General features: G+C 47.1%; 1 protein-coding gene across 4 annotated transcripts in view; it reads left to right on the forward strand.

Annotated features, from left to right (window-relative positions):
• The first annotated feature begins 831 nt into the window (after positions 1 to 831).
• SETD9 (SET domain containing 9) overlaps positions 832 to 20,626 on the forward strand; it is a 240,609-nt gene continuing 220,814 nt past the window's right edge. The window contains exon 1 of one of the 4 annotated variants that reach the window (XM_069627307.1): positions 832 to 1,162. In XM_069627307.1, coding sequence (XP_069483408.1) covers positions 1,084 to 1,162 — 79 coding nt within the window. In that variant the 5' untranslated portion in view covers positions 832 to 1,083. Of the gene's footprint in view, positions 1,163 to 1,271; positions 1,454 to 1,485; positions 1,553 to 20,626 lie in introns of those variants that run through there. The other 3 variants (XM_069627299.1, XM_069627304.1, XM_069627302.1) reach the window with 3 other exon arrangements.

Here is a 20,626-nt window from a genome sequence, read left to right on the forward strand (position 1 = left end):
CTCAGTGCTTTCTCATTTTAACCCGTTAATGTAAATCTAGCTGTTACACACCTGGAAAAGAAATGCAGAGGACATGTCAGTAATATTTTATAAACTTGAGATATTCCCATTCTCATTACCTGTCCACAAGATGGAGCTGCGCTCCGGCAAAAAATGTCTTGCTGGAGCGCTGTTCCTTCGCCCAGAGCCAGGAGCCAGCGCATGACTCTCATAGAGCAGCATGCTTTTATAACACTCGGCACAGAGCCCTGCACGTACCAGTAAAGGGCTTTCAGAAGACTCAGCACTGCAGGCAGAAACTGCCAAAGCCTCACATACAGTGCCACAGCAATCCAAACTAGTATTTATTTCCTGCAATTTACAGACATTTCTTCATTAGGGTGAATACTGTGACTAATCAAAACAGAAGTCCATTATTCACTTAAAAGGGTTTCATACTGAATCACTAAAAGACATGTTTAACATTTAAAATTGTGGACATTATGATGTTCCCATAATGCTCTTTGCTTTAATGAAAATAGCTAGATTACGTTCTATGAAGAGGTATGTGGGCCGCATTACGAGGTCGGTGGTAACCTGCAGGTTTAACTGGTGGGTTGCTGCTCACCTCATAACAGACCTCGTAACACCGTTTCAGCCAACTGATATCCCGGTGCCACGGGATATTACAAGTCCTGGCGCCCGGATGTCAGGTGGCGGGAACTGCAAGTCCCACAGGACACCACAGGAATGCGGACATCGAAGCACCGGCACCAACGAAAACTAGTCTGGAGGTCTGGAAAGGGTGTTTCCAGACCGAACAGGCTTGTTTTGCTGCAACCTAACATAGGGGGGCTCCTCCCCACAGCCCCACCCTTCCAAAGGGGTGACAGTTACCCCAATCAATTGTTTCCATTTCGAGCACTGCCAGATGGATGTTAAAAGTGGGGCACTTCGTATTTGTTTTGGACGTTCTCTCCACCCTGCACCCATCTTTCGCCCCTCCCATCTCTCCTCGCCATGTCATACTCTCTCCCCGGCGTGCAGCAGGTTCTTGTGAGCTACTATGGTGGCCGATAATGGTGTTCTGCCGCTCGCTCTTCAATGACTTGCTACGGAAATGGAAGTCTTACAGGCATCGTTTCGTGCCCTGGATCGCGTTCAACATGTCCAGGAACCGGAGGTGAGAGGAAAAGCAGTTCCTGTGAGCTCTACGCCTCCGTGTGTAGCCAGGGTGAGAGGGAGCAGGGAGGGAGGGCGCTACACTATGAGGAAGACACGCCTCTTACTAGGGAAAGGCAGAGGCCATGTTAACGTGCGTGCAGACTAGATGGCATTTTGTTGAACGGGGGGAGTCAGTCATTTTAAAAGTTCAAACAAAACGGGGAACGTTTGCGCCTGTGAACAGCATCCGTTGCAACTCAAGCGGTGAAGCTTTAAGTATGTGATTGCGAAGAATCAAGATATGTCAGAGGTAAAGCTCCAATAAGAGTACGAGTTTGTCCTTTTCCGTTTCTTCTTCCGCCTGGCCGCTGTGTGATATGTCCAAGGTGACTGCACTCTGGACACAGAGGTAATAATGGCTCGTCCCTGCTTTGTATGCTGTGATCTGAGAGACAGCAACATGTTGTCAGCTCCCTATAGTCCCATGGCGGGGATATCCCACAACAACGTCCAGGGGAGCCGACTTATGAATTTCCCGGGGTGCCCAAATATAGGAAGTGACATCACCGGCATTTATATGACTGCATTTGCAGGTAGTCACTAAAACTTGGTGCAAGGGGGGGGAGGAGGGCGCAGAACAGTGGAAACATTGGCTAGCATGTACTCCTGCATATACTAAAGTCAAGTAAGAAGGAGATGCAAGCCTTCCAGTTGCATTCCAGTATGCCATCACTGCCTCTACTCCACCCATCTATAATCATCCAGGGCGTAGTAGCCCTCAAAAGGCAGAGCAACACAACTAGGATGGGAGAACAAAATGCTGGCTAAACAGAAGGTACAGCTGCAAGGTGGAGTACTAACAACAACAAAAAGTTCCCAATTAAGGGAAGAGTAAAGACTCTATAGGACAGTATTCTTGTACGTCTTGACACCCAAAGCTTAAATATTTATTGCAAGTAAAGCGTGGAAAAAAGTGGCCATGCCCAAATTGCAGTGGGTTAAAATCCCTGCTTTGCTGTTTAGTGCGTGATCCTGGGCAAATAATGTAATCTCACCCTGACTTCAACTGCAAAAATGCAGTGCCTATAAGTGATTACGTTTACACCCTTACAATAGGACAGTTTTAATAAGTGTAGGGGCAAATTGGTGCATCCTAGTGCTCCTCTGCTGTGGCCCCAATACTGTCTCAAAGAATTGCATTATTGCTGCGCTGGCCCTCCCCGTCTGGTATCATTTAATTTGACAGGCAGAGAGTCCCACCAGCCAGTCAGTGCACCAGAGATTCTAGTATAGCGAACCAACAGCGTGGTAGAACCAACATTACATTTTCTCCCCTGTTGCTCTCAGCCACTGAAGTTGCTTGGCCCGTCCACATTTTCTCCCCTGTTGCTCTCAGCCACTGAAGTTGCTTGGGCCATCCAGAGTACTGCCCTCCACTCTGCAATGTCCTGTTATGATATGATATTGAGTTTTTCATTTGACACCATCTGCCATTGCACACTTTCCAGGACCTTCAGGCAGCACACTGATTTTCTATTGTGATACGCTACAACATAATGATTGCTGACCAAAGATTTTAACATAAAGAACGATGGAGTTGAAGTGTTGGCAGCCTGTGGCTCCACCATGCATATCTTCTAAGCAGAGATGGTGGCCCCTTGAACTCTTTCAACAGCATGCCTGTATAGTTTAAAACCTCATTATCTTGCAATGTGGATGCAAATCGGTAGGATAGCTCAGGGGCAATGCGCTCGTCTTGGAAGCAAGACGACGCAGAGCAACACAGGTTCGATCCCTGGGTCTGTGCTTAGAAACCTTCGGGTATTAAGTGCATTATAAATAACTAATTACAACTATGCCGAGCAGACGCTGCCAATCATATAGGTAGACCCTTTCATGGAGCTTGTCTTGGTTTTGGGGATGTTTACTGTTTGTTGAATGCTGGCACTGGAGCAGGAACCTTTGTTAGTCAAGGCTATCCTAGGGGCAATATTAATTGGTGGCTGTCAGCCAGCTAGATCATGTTCCACTGGGAACTTTAGGGATTGGGTCATTCTCAATGTGCTAGTGTGGAGTGCATATGTTGGAAGATTTCATACATGAAGGCACCAGATCAACTATAGGAATCCATGTGCTTAGGTGGCTGCTTGCCAATTGGCAATGGCTATCCTCCACTGAACCTTTGCGGCCAGATCAGGATTGAATAGGGCATTTAGTACCAAGGAACGCTGGTCTATAAACTGAAGGCTTACTCTTCTGCTTGGGATAGTGTCCCCTAAATCAGACAGAGTAAGTAACCTTCATCCAGTGCCACGCACACACATAAACTGATGCCGAATGTACCCTTTGCAGAGGCAACTTGTACAGGACTGAAAATGCAGGGGAGCTATTCAGGTAATTCCTGTAGCCTAGAAGAGCCTGGTGGGCCTGGCACAAACAGCTACCAGTAGTTACATTTCACCCCCTTGGCCAACTAGGGCCATACAAACAAACCTAGGGGATGTTAACTCTGTGTGTTTTGGAATCACTATTACAATCCATTTGGAAGATATTTAAGCCATAAAAGGTGCGTTGCCTGACCCCTTCCTAAGGAAAGGTGGGCACTCTGCCACACAGAAAAGCCATTCTTATCATGTCTAAAAGCCAGAGCCATGTCCTAGGTGGAGGAGTGCATCCTGGGAGGTCAGAGTGCCAATCGCAATCCATGCCCCCCCTCTGTGTCCAGTGATCTAGACTCTGAAGCACTAGATTATAGTACAATACCCTTGACCCATTTTCAAAGACCTATCCCTCACATGCCTGGTAAAGTGTATATAGCGCTATTGGATTCCATTTGGAAGATATTTAAGGCTTAATGGGTGTAGATGCAATCGGGTGTCTGACCGCTCACTCTGCAATACAGAAAATCTGGCTTTCGAGGGCCCCCGTTCTCGGCCCATCCACTACCTGGAGGCGGTAGAGTGTGAGAGTTGCACAGTGCTCCTCCTAGTCCATGCCCCTCTCTCCACCCGTTTTGGTTTGGGGGTTGGGTGTACTTCTACATCTGTGCACCCCTCTTCGGAAGAGGGGTGCACAGATGTAGGAGTACAGCCAACCCAAAACGATTTTAAAAATGGAGACAAAGCAAGAGGGCTACACAGATGTGCAAATACACTCAACCCAAAAAGATTTTTAGAAATGGAGGCACGGATGCAAAGCCATTTCTAAAGATCGTTTTGGGTTGGGTGTACCTCTACATCTGTGCACTCGTTGCACAGATGTAGCAGTGTCTTTCCTGAGTCAGTCACTCCCACTGACCCTAGGCCTGGCGCTGAGCATGTGTGACAGGGGCCATGGGTGAATGAGATTTGCACAAACGTGCATGTCCCATCTCGCGCTGGCTTTTTCTCCTCCCCTCTTTTAAAAGAAAACGTTTTTTTAATTTAAAAAAAAAACGATTTTTTTCAATTTCAGGCAAGTCTCGTGCCCGGGCGCCCCCCACAGTTTGAATACCTCTGCGTTACAGTACACAGCCACGAAGATTGCTTTGCGGTGGGCTACCCAACAACAACGCACAAATACTGTGCAATATGTAATTAGCATCCTCTGTAACTTAACAGCTGATTGGCTACTTCAGGCACCGCATTGGAAGCTGAGGTGAACTGTTCTTGTCTGCTGGCATAGTCCAGCCACATCTCAGAGTCATTCCTGTATTTGGACCCGCTGGCCCACAATGCTCTTTTTTATGCTGTGTTCAGCCAAACTGATGCAAAATGTTGCAGCAAAGTCACATTACAAATCCCCCCCCTATGGGACACACAAGGGCTGGGGGGGGTGGGGGCAGGCATGGCCACTAGCTGTGTAAAGAGCGACCTGGAGTTGGTAACTAGAGGTGGTAGTGAGAGACTTCCAGAGCCCCTCCCCACGTCCCAGATCAATTTTCCTAACACGATGGCTGCTGCACAGCCTTTGTTTAGCTTCGGCAAGAGTATTATGTCTGGGCCATGCGACAAACTCACAGGTTTTTTAGCCCTGATGTCGGGGCTAGGGTGACAATGGGGGGCAGCGACCACCACTCGCTCTGTGATGTAAGTTTACAGACAAGGAGCAAGCTGGTGCTGCATCCCTGAGACTGCATATTAGATTAGCGGACCCTGAAAGGACCTGTTTGGTTCCTTAGGTAAGCCCTTGCACCATTTTAAATAATCCTATCCTGAAACATTTAGTCCAGGTTTATTTTGTACAAATCCTTCAATCTGTTTTTTAAAAAAAACACTATTGCACATTTCTACCAAAATTGATAATTTGGAGGGAGTTTAGCTATTGTTTTTGAAAAGATCAATCCTCCCTAAGTATATTTCCATTGTTTGCATTGCCAGGAGTGTTCGGTGGAGCAGTCACTCTAAAAAAGTCTCACTGATCTGCTACACACCTATGGCAACTTCTGCACTCAGAGAGATGGTCTCGCATAATCCCAGCCACGCGGCAGGTGCTCTGCGCTTTCAGCCAGTTGACAGTAGCTTATAAGGTCGCTTTGGGGCCAGAGAGAGACACGGTATGGATGGAACAAAGGGCCATCCATACTACGTCTCTTCTCTCTGGCGGGGGGGGGGGCTCAGCCCCGACTTCATTCTGCCTGCGGGTGCCGTGCCCGGAGCACCCGCGTACTCGGTGCCCCTAACTGACTCTCTCCTGGATGTGGCCAGCCCCCTCACCACATTCAGCACCCCTTCCTCCCCCACCCTGCCAAGACCTCTCGAAGGTTCCCCAAATAAAGAGGCAAGACCAGTTTTTAAAGGAGGAAGTCACAAATGCTGCAGCAAGCGTTATTGCCCAAACCAGGATTTATCTTACAGGTGATCCGTTTCTCTACCACACCTCAGGTAATTCTATGCTGGGCGTTGCTTCTTCAGCACCCCCTCCAACTCTCTCCCCCCCCCCCCCCCCCCCCGGTGTCAGTGGACACTGCCAGGTAGGACTGTCCCTCCATACACATTCCCTCTCTATCCGTGGCCATTTCTTTCTTTACTTTTCACTTTCGTTTTTCTTTATTTCATTTTCTTTTTCATGCACTTTTCTTTCATTTTAATTCTAATCACTTGTTATAACATTCTAATTCTAGTGCTGAGTGTTCATGTCTTTTCTTCACTTCCATTTTCTATTCATGTGTTCTGTCAACCATCTAATATTCTAATTCTCAGTTCTTTCTTCCCTATTCTACCTGTCCTCCTTGTTCTTTTTCGTTATAATTCCAAATCCTTTCCTTCTTCCCCCCCCCCACTCCTCCCGGACCCCTTAGCCCCGGCCTAAAACCCCCCCTTTATTCCTAGTCTCTTCTTCCTCCGCCAGTGCTTCCGCCCCCCCTTAGTTTATTCCATTTCTGCCACCCCTTGCATCCATATTCAGTTCTATCTATTCCCCAAGTTGCCTGTCCATCCCTCCCCGCCCCCGGTTCATAGTATTCATCCACCAGCCAGTTATTTCCCCAACCACCTAATTCCTCCCAGACCTGCCAACCTTTACCCCCTTGCATGGCCCTTTCAGTGCCCCACTCTTCACCTTCCCCTAGATACTTCCCTTTCCCTGTTTCTTTCCTTACCCCACTCCTTCCTTACCCCACCCTCCTTATCCATTCCCCAAATTCTTCCTTTATCCAACCTTCATGTAATACGTTCTTCTCGTTCCTCCACAACTTCACTTCCCTTTCCCCTCCAATTTCCATTCTCCCTTCCATTCCCCCCACCCCCACGTTTGGAGTTGGAAGGACTTCCAAGCCCCCTAACCTCTACCCCTTTTCCTGGAGCCTTTCCTGAGTCTAGTACTCCTGGGCAACGTTACTTCTAAGCTATTGGCTGCGCAGTCCCCTATGGGATCTGTCAGTGCTTTCTATGGGATCGACCTGTGACTCCGCCATGACTCTCTGCTGGTTACCGGCGGCAGAGTGTTTCCCCCAACACCAGGTCGTGGCTTGCCCCGGGGCAAGGCACTCCCCATAATTCCGCTTACCCACTCACATTCACACTCACCCTCACAATATGACATTCAGAGGGGCCCTCTGGACGTCCGGCAGCGTGTTGAACTTTGTAGACGAGCTCCAGCTCTGTCTTCTCCTTAATTTGCAAGTGTCTCTCATGCATCCACTGAGTTTAAACCTGACCCAAAGCTACCCTGCTGATAGGTGCGGACCACCCCCGTGTACCCAGGCGGTGGCCTCCTGGGTACGTAATTCTGGTTGCACTCCCCCTCCCCCCCGGCCTAGTGGCTCCCCCTGTTCCCCTCGGGCCCTCATACGCACCCCACACCTGACAAGGCTTCCCTCAATTTCATGGTAATTGGTGCTACTCTTACATCTGACAAGTGGGTCCTATTTCCCCCTCCCCCCCGAAATACCCTGGTGTCTTCAGTGTGATCAATGGATGTCTGATCCAGCCCATGCCCCTACTTTTTAAATATGCCCCCATCCTCGAGTTCATCTTCCTCCTAGACGTCTTGATTGCCCTGTGACAAGCTGCACCCTGCCACTCCTGTCTGTGGATTATTTTGGACCAAACTACCTCTGTGCCATGAAATTCCACAACCTGCGAAAGAGCCCCCTGCATAGCCGACATCAGTTCCTTTCTTCCCATGGGGACCAGATCGTTGCCCCCCATGTGCAGCACTAAAATGTCCGGTGGGCTGTGTTGCCGTGATGCCATCTCTAGTGCCCCCTATAGTTGTCCCCAACGCAACCCTCCTTTTACGATCCACCAAATTTGTGTGCGCAAGAAACCCAGGTTAGCATCCCGTCTCGCCTTCCTTGCTCTTTCTGCTGCTCTGGCCACAAACTAATGGACAACGACCCAACGCAGGTTACCCCCAATGGCTCATTGATGACCCCCCCCTTGCCACCCCTTGATTCCAAATCCCCCCATGCGGTCCCCCACCAACCTATTTCCCCCCCCCCCCTTGTTCCCTCCCTCACACTCTAGACCCCAATGGCCCTTCTTCAGGTCTGATGTAGAGTTTGAATTTGTCTGACTCCCATCACCCAATGCGTTTTATCAAATCATCCCCAAACCTTCCCTGTATGCTGTTGTGGCCAGCCCTGTCTGAAATTAGTGTGGTGAATACCAGGCTGGGTCTCACCCTGCCCTGACTAGCGTTGCCTCTACAACTCTCCTGAATTGGAATTGCGTGAGAAGTGAGCCATCCTTGTGTGAGAAAAGGTAAGGTGACCATGTCCACATGCACCCAGGAATGTGGACATGGCCACCACTGGGTAAAAGGCATCCTGCCCCAGTTTTCTCAACACCATCACCTTCCCTTTTGCCTGCTGTTCTGTTTTGGATAGCCTAATCTTGCAAGGATTCCCCCTTTATGGCCACGTCCTTTGTCAATAGTGCCCTTTGGTCTGGATCTACCATAGCCCTGGTCACCAACTCGCTGATGTGCAGGGCCCCGAAGAAAGCTAATGCAAAACAAGTTTTGAACAAGGTGTGTTCATACCAGGAGTAACACACGAACTCCAGTACTGACATGATCTTTTTCAGGAGATCAAAGAGGATGGGCCGCCTATCGTCCTTGCGAGGTGGCGCTCCTCCGTCCCACCCCTTCAGAGCTACCGTCACCAGAAAACCCTTGGTTGGATTCCCCTCCCCGCCAGCTGGATGTGGAATGTAATAGCACTGAGATGTGCTGCCACCCAGGTCTTCGCTTTCTTTGTGTTCCTAGCCCAGAGCAAGAATCGCTGAACTTTGTGTCCCCAGTCGTCCGACCCTTTGTCTTTGGTTGCCTGCAAGAAGATGCTAACATTTCTGCTGTATCCATCTCTGGTCCTCTCCGACAAGGCCATTGATGCTAGCTCCCTCATGCCTTTTCCCAGCACACTAAGTTCCAGAGGTGATTTTTGAACGGTGTCATTGTTACCTGGGCCTCTGGGTGGACCTTCCGAAAATGGGCCATCTGCTAACGAAAAAGTGCATCAGCTGCAACGTTATATTCCCTGGGGATGTGGCATGCTTTTATGGCTGTGTTTATTTTCAGGCCCACCCTCACCATGTGTCGTAGCAAATTTAGGGTTGCTGGGTAACACGCCGAGTGTTGCCCACTTGTACCACTGCCAGGTTATCAGACTATACTACCAACCGCTTGTTGGCCAATTCCTTGGGTCATAGGTGTAGAGCCAATACTGTGGCGAACAATTCCAAGACATTGATGTTCTTGCTCCATCCCTTCCTGATCCATGCATTAGGCCAGTCTCCCCTGCACCATTCCTTCCCCAGGATTACCCCAAACCCTTGTCACCCTGCAACGTCGGTAAAGAGCTAGACTTGGGAGCAGGCGACCCAGGGGGCCTGCCACAGGCAAACCCCATTGAAATTCCTTAAAAATTCCAGCCAAATCCGCAGATCCTCCCTTAAACCTGTGCTTAAATGTACCTTGTGCCACCCTTTCGTAGCACCCCCGTGGCAGAGGCGAGGCATCTGGCAAATACCCTTACAGCTGGGATGACCCTACTCGCAAAGATTAGGCCGACCACTAGAGACTGGATAGCCCTCACTGTGATCCTGCTGCCTGCTAGCGCTGTGTAGATGTCTGAATTACATTTGAGTATCTTTTCATCGGCAAGGCAGCAAATCCCTAATACTGTCAATCTCGATGCCCAATGCACCCCTCAATACCTTGTGCAGGTGCCTTGATTTCTTTTCCCCCGCCAGGGGCACTCCCAATTCACCCGCCAAGTTTATGAATTTGTTGAGCCTTCCATCTCATTTAGAGCCCATTCCAAAAATGAGCTGAATGCCTCGAAATAGGCACATGATATGCTTCACCCCATCGGCATGCATCGATCGACATAAATCTCCCCCTTTGAACTGGAAACCCAATAGGTGGAAACTCCCTGTGTGCACAAGGAGCAGTCTAAAAGCCGCCTCAATGTCCACCTTAGCCAGTAGTGCCCCTTTTCCGTCCTTCCTGGCCAGGCTGATGGCATGATCAAATGATGCATAAGAGACAGAGCAGTCAGCCTCTTCCAACCAATCAATCACTGAGTCCCCTCTGGGATGAGTTCTGTATTAGCCAGTATTTTCACTTTGACTTCTTGGGCACCACCCCTAATGGTGAAATTATTAAATCCCCCAAAGGAGGCATCAGGTAAGGGCCCGCCACCCTGTCTAATGACCTCTCTTTGTCAATTTTTGCCTTTACCACCTCGGGGAAGTCCCTAGCTGACGTCAGGTTCTCTGCTGTCCTTGCTCCCTGAGGCCCCTTATATGATATCTCATACCCCCATTGTGAAGCCTGCAACCAGTAGGCCCCTCTCTTGTGCCAGTGGGTACCGAAATAACCATTGTAGTAATTTTTCCACCTTGATCGGTGATGGTCCCTTGATGGTGAGCACCCCTGGTCCTCCTCCCCTGCCCTTCCTATAACCATCACCCCCGTACCCTTCGCCGTCCGCTGCCCCGTCTGCACTCCTTTGCCCTACCGTCCCCTTGTTGAACCCTTTCCCCCCCTCTGTAGGTCTATCATTACCGTTCTGCTGGAATACGGCTGCATTGCAGGCTAGGTGAGCCCCTTGTGGTTCTCTTCTAGTTGCCCCATAAACGCTGCCACCATCCAAATTTGTGGTCTTGACAGCTGCCCCCCTTCTGCTCAAACTTGTGTCCTCCGCTATTGCCAAGTTGGGGTTTCGTAAGTTTGAGTAGCGTAGACCGGCGATGGCGCCACTGCCCCTGACTATGCCATCGCAGGTGCGCCAATGCGGTCGGTTATGGCAGCCAATTCCTCCTCCCTGCCGCGAAAAGGGCTGCCGTCTGTTTTGCTGCATTTCACTTCAAAGATCAGCTGTGAGAGAACGCTCGCACACGGACTGAACTGGTGCCTGAAGTGGTGCCTTTACCTTTAATTCGACTCCGGTCCCACCTCCTGGAAGAAGGAGGAAGGAGGAAGTGCCTAGAAAAAGGGGACCCAGCAGCCCTTGCGGCGATAAGCCCTGCCGCGAAAAGGGCTGCCGTCTGTTTTGCTGCATTTCACTTCAAAGATCAGCTGTGAGAGAACGCTCGCACACGGACTGAACTGGTGCCTGAAGTGGTGCCTTTACCTTTAATTCGACTCCGGTCCCACCTCCTGGAAGAAGGAGGAAGGAGGAAGTGCCTAGAAAAAGGGGACCCAGCAGCCCTTGCGTCGATAAACCCTGCCGCGAAAAGGGCTGCCGCCTGTTTTGCTGTTTGGCTGGACCTCGGCTGAGGTATTAAGATCCAGGAACACATAAAGACGCTGATACTGGGGAACTCAAGTAAGTCCCCCTCAATGTAAACGTCTGTCTGTAACGAGTGCCAATAATAAGTCTATTTTGATACGCAATTTATTTGGGCAACAGAGGCAAAGAACCACTTATATTAGCATATACCTGGAAAACAAGCACTGCAAGAACAAAGGCGGAACGGGAGACTGTGGAGGCTTTGACCTCTTTGATCCCGTCAGACGGACGTGACCCGATACAAAAGAGCAACTGAGGAATTATTATGTCAACAAGATATAATCTGAGAAGCGGCCCGGGGGCGGACGACCATAAGGAGCAGGAGGGGGAGAGCCCCAGAAATGACTGTGTTCCAATCCAACATGATAATATCTTGCAGGAGTTGCAAATGAGTATTCCAGCAGGGCAGCCCGAGCTAACCTATGCACAAATACATAACTCTACTCGGTTACATCAGAGTAGAAGAATAGACCCGGGACATATAGCTGCCTCATTGGTTTCAACGCTTAAACGGGGAAAGGATTATACACTAACAACCTCAAATATTAAATGAACTATAGATCACTATTTTCAGAGAGGAGGGCAGAGAAAGTGTATAGAAGAAGGAGAGGGTGGATGAAAGGAGAAATACTTCTTTGCAAATGGCAAGCCTCGACTTCTCGGATGGCAGCAATTTGTCTGTAATTCCACCAGGGACTGGGTTAGACTCTGATCCCCCATCAAATGAAATAATAAATAACAAAACTGGTCTAGGGGCCCATCTGACAACGAATTCGCCAACGAATACACATGAACATATTCCTCTAGAAAGTCTGTCAACTAAGGAGCACAGCGCTAACCAGATTACTTTAACAGCTCTACATTTTGTCCTCAATTCCTTGGTGGGGGTCTTGGAGGCAACCAAAAGTGACACTCAAGCCCACACTGGGATTTTGTTAGAAATATCTAAAGATTTCGATCTGTTTCAGTCCTCAATAGTTGGCCTTACTACGGCCATAAACAGTACAATTCTTCCTTCAATAACATCACTGACTGGAGCTCTGACATCCCAAAATATGGAGATAGCTAACATTAATAAAATGCTTAAAAGCATAAGTCTAGATGGAAAAGAAATCAAAACAATGCTGTATAACTTGTCTCAGATCCAAGGAAATAAGGGGCAAGAACTAGTTCGCTCAGCACAGCCCGCGAAAGAACAATCTCCAGTGATTTGGGACGACACGCCATTATCCTCATCAGTGATGGAAGAGTTCTGTCGCCTAGCCCACCTGGCGGAAGCTATTCCACAAGTACAGGTGATCTGCATAGAGGAAGAGTCCCCCCCAAAACTAAATGACTTGGAGAAGGAAGAGGGTGATGCAGAAGACAAAGAACAAATTGCACAAAAAAAGAGGAGGGGAGAAGAAGGAAACCAAAAAATGCAAGGCATAAATCACAGCAAGTGTCTAAGCAAGAAAAGAAATAAAAAAACATGTAGGGAAAGAAGGCGAGCAATTCTGATACAAACAAATTAATTCAGAATATAGTGAGTTTACCTAATAAGCAGAACAAGAAAAAGAAGAATAAAGAGGAGAAATTGCTCCTTGGATTTGAGACAGAATCTTCTGGGGTGATCGGGTGTGAAATCAATCAAAAGAAGACAAGGAAAAAATGGAACCCCAATACTAAGGAACAATCTAAGAGAACAGTAGGAATACAAACAGAACAAATTGGCAGTAAAAACTTGGAAAACTCAATTGGCCTAGCTGCGGGTATGCTGCCATTGGAGATTGCAAAGAAATCAATAAAGTGGGCCCCTATTTTTTTGCCTAGGGTTAAACGGGCGCCCACAACTTCTCCTCAGTTAAGGGCTCCGGTATTAAAAATAGCTCTGATATTTTTGCAAGGGCAAAAAAGGACCAATAAGGCATCTGAACAATTGGAAAAAGGAGTGGAAAGAGCAAGAGAAAACCTTCTACCAATAGTAACCCAAGGGGAGTTATTATTACCATTAACCTCAGAAGAAGGGGCAATAAACAATGCCTCGTCAGAGCAATTAAAAGACAGTCAAACTGAATGTCGAAAAGAGGGAGAGTTAGAAGGAAGAGCTGAAAGAGAATTAGCTTTGACAAAGATAAATCTGTTTGCTGTACCTCGGCTCTGGTTCCCAGGTCAGAAAGATGAGATGAATTGTAAATATCTAAATAGAGGGTCACTTTTGATATTGTTTAAAAAGATACCAGAATTTTACCTATTATCATCAAGTGATATTGAGTACATTACATTTCCTGATAGTCAAGCAACCCATTTTGTGGAAGTGGGATTTACATCTAAGGTAGGAGCAAGGGCAGTGCTGGATGCAGCAGATCTCTTGCAGAGTCAAGGTATAATTGTATACGAAGCCATCCCACTATATTTGGGGGTAGAGGAAGAAAGGGAAAAGGGAGGGAGTGAAGGAGGAATAATACAAAATGATCAAGTAAAAAGAACACCGGTGGCTACCCGTGAGAAATCGGAGGAGGATAAACGGGCAATGTGGGTATTATTACCAGAGATTTTAACACCGGTTTGCCAGAAATTAGGCATGGGTGATACCTGCCTTTAGTTGGGAGAGAATGAGGGTAGTGAGCTGGAACACGCGGGGCTCCAGTTCGTTTAGAAATCTCAATATGAGAGCGGAGATATTTGGTTTAAACGACCTGGTTATCCTACAGGAGACTTGGCTGGTTAATGGGCCAGAATTGGAGGGGTTCAGAATTATCACCCAACCAGCAACAACCAGTGGGAAAGGAAGGCCAAAGGTAGGCCTGCTACTTGCCTGTACATCCACTCTCTTTAAAGAAGTAAAAATAATCTCAGATGAACGAGAGGGGATTTTGGCAGTAATTTGTGAGGCCTATACATCAAATGGGTCAAAACAAATAGTAGTAGTAAATTTATATTGGAATCCCGCGTGCTCGAAGCTTACTATTTTTCTGGGCGGTCTGTCGGGTGTGCTGACAAGAATAAAACTGGCTTATCCCAATGCATATGTGTTGGTGGCAGGAGATCTAAATTCCCAATGTGTGGAGGGTGGTAAAGGGAGAGGTATAACAACCCACAAAGCCATTTCTGCAAATGGAAAAATGTGGAGATCCTTTTTTAAAGAATGGGATCTGAAAATGGGGAATGGATCCCTGGAGGGGGACATTCCAGCAGCAAGTACCTGGTCCCGGGGAGGTTCAGAGTCTATATTGGACTATATGTTTATATCAGCAGGTATGTTTGCTCAATGTGAAAACGTGAGAGTAAGGGAAGGAGGCACAAGCGACCACAAACGTCTGGAAATGTCGGTAAAATGGAAGAATGTTAGGAAGGTAAAGATGCAGATGGTCTGCACAGTAGTAAATAATGATAAAAATCGGCTAGTTAAATATAAAAGGGAGGGAGAGGAGTTGAACAGAGCATTGGATAAGTGCAAACAAGAGCTAAGTGAAAGAAAATGGAAAGATATGTGCAATCCTTATGTTTTCCATGACTTCTTGTGGTCGGTTGAAGCCCCAAACTGTGTGACGGGGAAAATGAGAAAAAACCATAAACATACATTTGATAAGCAAACTTGGGAAAAGAAACGTGAGATGCGGTGGGCAATAAGTGCCATTAGAAGGGAAGAACATGTCATAGCAATCAGAGAAGTTAAAATAAAGGGAATCAGAAGTAAGTATAAACAATGGTCGAAACAGCAGCAAATGCTCCGGGCCCAGGAGGACGGGGAAACTATGCTTAAGGCAATTCCAAATAAGAACTCACAAAATTTTTGGTGGTCATTAATTAACCAACAATCGATGGACCAAGCCAGTGCTCAGGCAAATATGGTCACAGAGTTGGAGTGGGTAAACTTTCTGTCAAAGAAATATACTAAGCCAAGGGGGAGTTTATTCTTCCCTATTTCCGGAGTACAATGGAATCTGGATATAACGGAAGAGGTCATCCATGCCCTTATAATTAAGTCTTCAGCCTCAAGGGCGGCTGGTCCAGGAGGGTTAACATATCAAGTTCTGAAAGGAAACCCCAAAAGGTGGGCTGGTCTATTAAATACTCTGTTTCATGGGATCTTGAGTCTTAAAATGATCCCGTCATCTTGGAAGACGGGAATTATCGTCCCAATATTCAAGAAGGGGGACAGAAGAGATCCCCAGAATTACAGACCAATCACCCTCCTTGACGTGGAAAGTAAGTTGTTTTCCAGCCTCGTGTTAAGAGAACTGGAATATTGGGCTGAGTTAAATAACATTCTTCCAAAACAACAGACGGGCTTTGGAAAGGGTCATTCGACATCCTTAAATGGCATAGTGCTTTCCACGCTGTGTAACATCAAGGAGGGAGGAAAAACCCCACGATTATATGGCGCATTTATGGATCTATCTAGCGCGTTTGACTTGGTAAATCGGGACAGATTATGGTTTAAATTAAGAAACGGGGGAGCTCCACCCCAACTTATTGATATTTTGGTCTCACTCCACGAAGGAAATTCAGTCCAAGTAAAATTAAATGCAGAGGGGTTCTTATCAGCACTTATCCCTGTGAAGAGGGGGGTGAGGCAGGGGTGTATGGTGGCTCCCTTCTTGTTTAGTTTTTACTTGGCCGATTTTGGACAGGAGGTCGATGGGGCAGCATTGGGAATTGCCAAGTTAGGCACAAATTCAATAAAATGGCTCATGTATGCAGATGATATTGTCCTCCTGGACAGAACACCAGTGGGACTGCAGAGGTTGCTAAATGCCTTGGATAAATATATGACAGAAAATGATCTTAAGGTTAATCCAGAGAAATCCAAAATAGTGATTTTTGGGAAGAAAGGGGGTAGAGGAGAGAAATGTGGGTGGTCTATGGGGGATATACAAATTCCGGTAACAGAGGAGGTGATTTACTTGGGATATACTTTGTATGCAACACCTAAAGTGGGCACAGTCTGGGCAGAGATGCTACAAAAATGCAGACAATTGGTGGCCCAACTGCAGAAAATAATCAAGCAGTATTGTAAATTTGCTTTTATCGAGCAAAGATTGTTCCAATTCTTCTATATGGATTAGAGGCAAAACCCCTGGTTTGGAATATAGACTGGCAGATTTTAGAGGGCAAGATTTGGAAAAAGGCATTACATCTTCCAAATAGTCTACCAATGGCTAGCCTGCGATTGGAGCTAGGTCTGTCTTCACTGGGGGCGCTTGCCGATTGGAAGCTCTTATCACTCTACAATCTGATAATAAATCCTAGACGAAACACACTATACGAAGATCTTCAAGTCCATTTGAGCCGAGAATCGGCAGGGATTTTACAGGCCTTAAAAAAAAATTCTCAAGGAATCCTTATTAGATGTAATAGTGGGATAGATACTTTAATTACAAACCCCATGAAGATTAAGAAGGAACTTTTATCATGCGATTGGCTAAAGTCAATTGACCACACACGATCCTCAATCGTGGCACCCTCGCTCTCACCGACGGATAAGAAACTTAATGCTGTAGCAAATTACTTGATGAAGTTCCCGGATACAATAGGGAGGCAAATCTTTCTCAGACTTCGATTGGGGGTGATCCACACAGGAGAGGTTCTAGCTCGTTGGGGCCAGGGTGAAAGAAGTAGGCACCTATGTCCACAATGTCAAAATCACAAAAATCAGTCACTGGAGCATCGGTTAAGATTCTGTGAAGGCACATGGGCTGCCCGAAAGAAATATCTGGAACATTTTGTTTGCTCAAGTGACTGGCTGACATCTGATGAGTTTTGGGTACGAATGACTTTGGGCCATGAAACGGCCCTGACCATAAATGTAGTTAGAGTTCTACAACAGATATGTTTTACTTGATATTAATATGTCTTCTTTCTTGTCTGTTATCGGTAGTGAAGCTGTGAAGATGAGAACATTTTGAAAGATATATTTTTTATATGACTGTAATTGTGTAAAAAAAACTGTTAGTTTAATATCACAATAAATAATAAAAAAAAAATTAAAATTCTTTCTTGGTCCTCCGTTGACGGTGGGCCACCGCTAATTTTTGTAAGCATTTTGCAAGTGATGCTCGGCCCCCCTACTGAGGCCTGAGATTCCCCGCTAGTGTTGGGCGAAGGGCATTTTAACCCCTTTGTGATGTTAGCATCATTGTCCCCGGAGGGGCCTGATATCAGGGCTTTTGTGCTGTTTACATTGTTTCCCAAAGGGGAGCCCCCATCCTGGCCATCGCCGCTTCCCAGCCTATCACTTTTGCTAGGGCTGCGAATTCCGCCCAAGATTCAGTGTCCATGAATCGGCCTACCGGAAATGTTCCTCTGACTGCCTCCTCCGCTAGCCCATCTTCTATTTCCGTATCCTCTGCATTCTTGATTCCTGGTCTCCCTGGCCTTCCTTGGTGAAACATTGCGACATGGCGGGAAGCAAAGCGGTCAACGACCGCTGTAACGTGGCACTAGTCACCCCCCTCCCCCTTCTCACCTAGCGTGCTTACTGTTAGGTGTCCCCGCTATACCTTCTAGCACTTGTACGGTGGACCCTGGACGTCTCGCTGCTCAGTTCACTCTGAGTGATAACTGCTTGCTCCTGTTCTTGGGAAAACCACAATTGTGTGAGATACTCGAATGCCTTGTTTGTGATCCTGCCTGCTTCTAACATTTCATGCTATTTGCCCAGTGCACCAAACATATTGGGGTGACAGACCCCACCCCTACCATCCTGTGTCCTATGTTACTGAAATGATCAGACATGGCATTATTAACTCGCCTATACACAAATGGTCCGAAGCGCAAAATGATTAATGGGCACCGCCTTTTGGGCGCTACCCCTTTCCATGACCTCTCTGAACTCCAAGCCCCCCGCATACCCCCTGCTTGCGTGGGCACCTTAGGCTTTACCATGAACATTCCTCAATTGGCAATGATGCCGCTTAATCGTGAAGGTTTTTTGTGAAGGTTTATCACGATTGCAATATTGTGCGATTTGGTAGACCAAGCAGACGGACCATGCACCCTATAAAGCAGTTGCTGGGCTGCATACTCTATAACGTGCAGAGAAATGCCAATAGACCATATGTCATTAGAGTTGTACAGACTTTTATCAGTTCCCAACCCTGTCTTTGCACATTTGACTCGATGGATTATACGTTAAAGGCCATAACGTTGCGATGTTCTATTGGCTCCAATGGTAAATCAATTTCGAGAACACAATGGCATGGTGATATTAGCATCTGGTGAACAACTTCATCTGGATATTGGCTTTTTTATTTTTTTATTTTTAAAATGTGCTGTTTTCCAACAGCATGCACCCTTAACAAAGCTTCTGCAGCACCTACGGCTTCTAAAGTGAGGTCCTGTATGCTGGTCCCCACTGGGCAATCACCAGCGTCTCCTACAAAACGCTTGGCAGGGCAAAATAACAGGCACTCATGTGCAAGTAAAATACAACCATCCCACCCGGTGCCAAACTGGGCCATAACTTGTCTTGGGGCCCCGATTAAAAAAAAAAGTGGCCCGCAGCTGCAACAGCAATTTCTCTCTCAATTTACTCTCACTGCCACGCGGTATCGAGGGGGAAGTTTTACTAGTTTCGCATTTTTTTTACTGGTATTTGATCAGTAGTATCCAACATTAGGACCTTGCCCAACCCTTAAATCTGACATGTTTGGTTGGACCGAATACCAATTGTTCCAGACACCCTGGCATCATTCTATACAACGCCCGAATTTCCCATAACCTTCCTTTGGTGCACCAACCCCTATCGTCCCTTCTCAAATTCCCCACAATGCCCCGAAATGTCTCATGGGTCCATATTGGCAGAATTGTAGCCATATCTTCCACAAATGGCTCGTGCATTCCACGATCGTGCCCATACCCATTTGTACGGCGACCTAATGCCATCCATGTGAGCAGCTTGCATGCTCGTAAACGTTCACCCTGACATCCCCCACGTGCATTCATCAAAACTGCCCAATTGTTTTGACAATGCTACACAACCACCCCCCCCCTCAAACCCGTGTCTGGCTGCACCTACCGGACCCCACAAAACAAGGAATGCCCCCCACACTTCCCCTCTGCTTCGCTATGACACCTTGCATTTGTTGCGAAATTAAAAGACAATATGAACGGGGCGCTACCACACAATAAGTTAGCTTGGAACGTCCCCCCCACTGCGTGGGTTACTACGGGGCACACCCCAGCCCAAAAGGTTTGTGCCTGAAACCGAGACCATAAATCTGCTCACCACTAACACTCGCCAACGAACTACACATCGCCCATTACACCACACTTGCAATATCAGCTGGCCACCTCGTGACGCATGGCACTCTCTTGAATCTACAATATGCCGTAACAGCGTTTTGCCACCAACATGTCCCGCGGGCCGCATACTATTAAACATTCACAGTTAAAGCATTGACACAACGCGGCCTGGAGACAGCGATAATTCCATATGGGAAATTACATTTGAAAAACACAACGCGGTACGGAAACCACATACAATTCAATTTCCAAATTAACAATGCATGCTGAGTGCCCCATCTCTTAAATATACATAAGACAAAAAACAAACACTGTGGGGAGTAACAGGCTGGGGTGCGCCTAGTCTTCGGCAATACATCGATAGTCAACCACAGCAGAAGCAACATACGAGGCGCCCCTAGACCTCCTTATGAGAATATCGCTTAACAAGCTAGGAACACGGGATTCAGCCCCTATATAGTCCATTCATAGGTATTAGGACCTTTAACACGGGAGTACTTTAACCCTCTTCAGACAAGAATTTAACTGAAATTCAATAACCAAGTCTTAAGGCGGATTCACCGGTTGTTGATGAGGATGGACCCTCATTCCTAGAGGTCTCCTATCCACACTTCTAGAAAACGGGTTGCACTTCAGCAAGGCCAGGAGCAATAATTCTGACCAAGTTGAAATAAAACACTAATCAATTATTAGTGACCATTGGACTTTTAATAGACTCGGGAATTTGGAATTATTCACTAATATTGAACATTTGACTCAGGAGTCTCCTGCCCTGTTGTTTAGCGATCTTAAATGTACATGACACATATGTTGTCCGGCCGCTCCTTACCGCTCTATCGGTTAGCAATTAGCATGGTACATGAATAAGCAGCTTGGAACTGCCCGTTCAGATGTTCCTATTTGGTGCATATAGACGAACAAAGCAAGCAGATGTTCATGCCCCCCCCCTCTGCAGAACAATCTGTTCATTTTAGAGCCGTTACTTATCCAATGCTTTTTACGTTATGCGTGCTGCTTGCATAAACATCGCAGCAT

Source organism: Ambystoma mexicanum, chromosome 6p, assembly GCF_040938575.1.
Source record: "Ambystoma mexicanum isolate Mex_15411 chromosome 6p, UKY_AmexF1_1, whole genome shotgun sequence".
NCBI classification, from domain to species: domain Eukaryota; kingdom Metazoa; phylum Chordata; class Amphibia; order Caudata; family Ambystomatidae; genus Ambystoma; species Ambystoma mexicanum.